This window comes from Sphaeroforma arctica (genome assembly GCF_001186125.1).
Source record: "Sphaeroforma arctica JP610 unplaced genomic scaffold supercont1.83, whole genome shotgun sequence".
In the NCBI taxonomy this organism is placed as follows: domain Eukaryota; class Ichthyosporea; order Ichthyophonida; genus Sphaeroforma; species Sphaeroforma arctica.
This window is the reverse complement of record NW_014040475.1, coordinates 155,386-159,917: the sequence shown is the minus strand read 5'-3', so window position 1 is coordinate 159,917 and position 4,532 is coordinate 155,386. Positions and strand designations below refer to the sequence as shown.

The following is a 4,532-nucleotide window of genomic DNA, read 5'->3' as shown; positions in this document are numbered from 1 at the left end:
CATACTACTTTGCTCCAATAAAATACTCAGCTGTGACGCAGTGACTATGACGAATATTACCTTATGTAAATCTGCTCGCCGGGGATTGGCAGCTTGCACGATTTCACTGAAGATGGTCGCGGCTCATCTAAATTATGTGAAAGCAGGTGCAAATAAGGAAATTTTTGTATTCAGTAGGCGGCACTGGGATTCTTTATACTCCAGTATTAACAGGAACAAAATTTCTTCCCTTGTATCTCTGGCCAAGCAATTTAGTTTTAATTCAGATGACGGCGTAGAAGATTGTAGTATTCATTACGAGGGCACATCAGATACCGGTTTGGTTCTGGGACGGTAATGCTGGCAGTGACAGTGGTTGTGGCGGTGACTTCTGTACTGGCAGCGAAGGGATAGGTAATGTGAGGCTGAGATTACGTTCACAAAATTAGGAAGGAGAATTCGTTTACAGGAGACAAAGCGAATTTGGTATCTGTGAGCTAATCTTGTCAAATATTGGATAAGGGGAAGGAGTCAAGCTGCAGACCTGCATTCTATTTGTCGACCACTAGTGACATTCATCGAGATAGAAGTCAAGGCTTGGCTGTCTCATAAGAAATAGGAATCTACAAAAGGCCCATATTAAAACGGCTATACTACCGGAATGGCAGTGAAGGAAGATGAGAAAGTAGCATCAAAGTCACTGAATTCCAGATTCTGTCGGTACAATGATTTGCATCGCCTAAAATCACAGCATAGTTATGGCGATAGTGTCGTCTGCACATACTATCGATGTCCTTATGCAAGAAGACGTATAATTATCCTTGAGTTTCATTTGTTCACCAATGCAAGTGTGCATAGTATTCTACAATTTCGATGACAGACTATGGGCTGAAGTAATTTATGTCTGTTGTAGGGGTTTAAACGACTATCAGCATACAAGTATAGTTTATTTGTATGGAGTCACTCTCCAAAGCCATTTGACCTCTCCCACACCACCTCCTAGTCCTGTTCCAATTTCTAAAATTACAAATATGTTCGGAAGTGTCGGCCAGAGAGAAATACAGGTCCAGTATGGAATAGAACTAGACAAATCAGTTCAGTAAACAAATGGGGCGCGTTCTGATCATCAGTTTCTTCCTTCTTCAACGATCCTGACCAACAAGATGGCGACGACTTTTAAAAAACTCAGCAAAATATGTTGTGAGAATACAGATGCTTTCCGAACGATACGATAGAGTATGCTTTTCCAGCTATTTTATTTTGAAGTCACTCTGACATACAAACTTTGTTACTAGCACATGGCCGCACTAGAACACACGGTGCGTCACGCTATCGTACCCTTAGCATGTTCACAAACCGGGGCCTTACTAAGTTGTTCATGCTTTCTTCGACTAAATGATCGATCGGTTGGATAATCATCGGAATTGATAACAAGCCCACAGCGGTCTGCAGAACATAAAAATAAATAAGGGCTCATGTGCTGAGAAATTCACAGAATTTGACGCATAGTCGTATAAAAATATATATTTCGCCAGGTGAAGAACACAAAGCAACATGAGCCCCAGAGAGTAGGCCTACAACACCGAATCCTTCCGAATGCCTTTGATGTCTATTCAGAGAACAAGTTTGAGCTACAGAAAAGCCGGGTACTTGATATCAAACCTGTAGCTTCTAGCGATGTATAATAATGTCTATTCGTAACTTAAAAAATACGATATCACATAATTAATCGCAATTGCCATTGTCACTGTGACAAAACCTCATACCGTGATCCATTTGTGTGTTGATCCTTTAAGTTTTGGGGCCAATCGGGTGACGGTGAACATAGACGCGGCACACAGGCGGTTGATAAAAACTCCAGGTATGATGACCGATGCAAATGACTACAGAATCAGAAGAACAGCTTGGGTGTGAGTATATGATGTGCAAGCAGGTGGAACGAGCTATAGCTAATAGGCCTATATCGAGGCTCCGGTGTATTCCACAAGCACATACTGGTGTTGACACATGGGCAAGACTCTTGTCCAAAAATCACGCATCAGTGTAAAATGTCGGATTTGACTTAATCAGATGATTCGAAAGACGAAGTATGCTACTGACTTTAGGAAAACATCACCTTATTCAACACATGAAAACCAAGAGTTTTGACATGGGCGATAAATACATCATGATATTGAGGTCAAGTCCTGACATCAGAATATACGAGTGGGTATCTGGACATATTCCAACATACAAATCTTAAACTCACAGGATAAATTCCTGCCACCTCACCTGCCACAGCCCTGTATCAACAACGGCCACAGCCGCCCTTGCGTGTTTGTTTGGATCATCGGAGATCTGTGTTAGCGGATGAAACAATCAGGGAAAGTGGATCAGCAATCAAATCAGTTCGGACTGTCAGGTATACACGAGTCAGTCTTGCAACAACCACATAAAGGGGTAGGAAGTTGTGCAGAAAGCCACTGGTGCCTCACCTCAACAAGAACAACTTATCAAACGACATAACTGACAGGATTACATCAATATGCCGGGGGGTTCGGCCGTGTGATGCATACTAGTGAGATGAGCATATCTGATAGACCTGTTTGATTAAGTAAAAGTAAACTGAACTGGTTCTCAATGAGACGTTCAGCCGGCGACAGAGACATTTACTCTTCATAAATGATCAAGACGATATTGTATCCCAGAGCAAGGATAATTAGCCAAGCAGGAGTAATTGAACCGTCCAAGAAGGTTGTTAAGTGGCGCACGATCAGTGAGCAAAGCGGTTGAAAGTGCCATACTCTTGCTCATATTCTCCCTATCAACACAACCTTCGATGAGGAGTTGGTAGTACTACATAGACTTCACCACAAACAATTTGAGTTTTAATGCCAATGGCGATGACGCATTCGTCCTTGTGTGCACGAGGTGAGGTTGTAAAGGGATCATTGCGGATTCGTTCACAGAATAATTTGCCATTATCATATGTATATATAATCTAGAGCGACACAAAGCTTGTCCCATACTCAGCTCGAAGGCATGAGACGCTCTAAATGTCAATCATTCACCCTATATTCGCATATCATTACCAGGGCGAAAAGCAACAGTATACCACACACACCTTATATGCGACTGCTCCTTTATCGAAGGCGTCAGCTGCCACATACGTGCAGGCGACAGCATATGTTCCTAAATACGCCCACCTGGGCAAGAACGCCTTGAAAGATTCTCCTATCTCATTGGTGTACCCTAAAGCAACAAACATGGGAGGGGATCTCTGTAAGGGGCACAGCAAGTGACATTCTTATCTATCCTTATACCCTTTAGCCGATTAATGCTGGTGTAGTATGCCTGCACGACAATTCAATACGCAAAGCGACTACAAATACGTCGAGAGCACAACATTCAACATATTCGCACTTTTAAAGAGATTTGTCATGTCCATTGATACGTATCACAACTGTGTTTTTTGATATATTTAATCATTCAATGTTATATCGGTGTCAACAGCTTTCTGTATGTACGCGCTCCAAGTGACAGGTGATTGACTTCGCATGACAAATCGTACAAGACGATGCATGCCGCCGCCGCAGTTTCGAGACGATCAGGTTGCAAATAAGATTACAGTGTACTCTCAATTGTGTATAGTGGTAAAGCAGCACTATGCCGATGCCAAAATGCGTACGTGTACTCCAGCCTTTTCACTCTTAGAAAAACATAAATGAACAACTGTGATCTGTCCTTGTACTAGCGATCCTCATCGTGACCATCAGATGCTCATACACACACACTAGTACATAACAAGATTATATACACTAACTAGTACATAACAAGATTATGTACACTAACTAGTACATCACAAGATTATATACACTAACTAGTACATAACAAGATTATATACACTGACTAGTACATAACAAGATTATATACACTGACTAGTACATAACAAGATTATGTACACTAACTAGTACATAATATTTTCGGTTGACCATCCATACCTTATCCATACCCTCTTACACAGTAAGACCAAACTTCCAATTGAAATGAAGTATTTAATTCACACGTGACGAGCTATTGTATTTATAGCGACCTGTGAAACTCCCATGCAGATGGAAAACCAAGCCTATGCATAACGCAATACATCTATTGTAGTTATTTTCTGCTACTTTTTATATATTGAGTCGGGATGCACTTGCAGGGGTTGCACCGCATTGAGACACACTTATGAGCCTAACCGCGCATCGTCCATGTTGTCGATAAGTGGTGAATTCAGCATCGAACGAGCGACATAGACATAATGATGCTTTTGTTACAAATATTGCTATAACTATATATACCGTACAAATAAACAATAAACAGAAGATATATACATACATACATATACACACATATATATATATATATACATACATACATATATATATATATATATAATATACTTAAATATATATATATATATATACATCATATATCTATACATACACGCACACACACACATACATATACATACAAATATATACCTATATATGATATACATATACACACACACACATATATATATACACATATAA

At 40.3% G+C, this 4,532-nt stretch overlaps 1 protein-coding gene across 1 annotated transcript in view; it reads right to left on the bottom strand.

Annotated features, from left to right (window-relative positions):
* Nucleotides 1–1,208: 1,208 nt before the first annotated feature.
* The window catches only part of SARC_01961 (hypothetical protein), a 3,775-nt gene continuing 451 nt past the window's right edge, over nt 1,209–4,532 (bottom strand). The window contains exons 2-5 of the mRNA XM_014304312.1: nt 3,083–3,210; nt 2,251–2,316; nt 1,746–1,862; nt 1,209–1,425 (exon numbers count right to left, since the gene is read on the bottom strand). Of these exons, the coding sequence (XP_014159787.1) occupies nt 1,309–1,425; nt 1,746–1,862; nt 2,251–2,316; nt 3,083–3,210 (428 nt within the window). The 3' untranslated portion in view covers nt 1,209–1,308. The remainder of the gene's footprint in view (nt 1,426–1,745; nt 1,863–2,250; nt 2,317–3,082; nt 3,211–4,532) is intronic.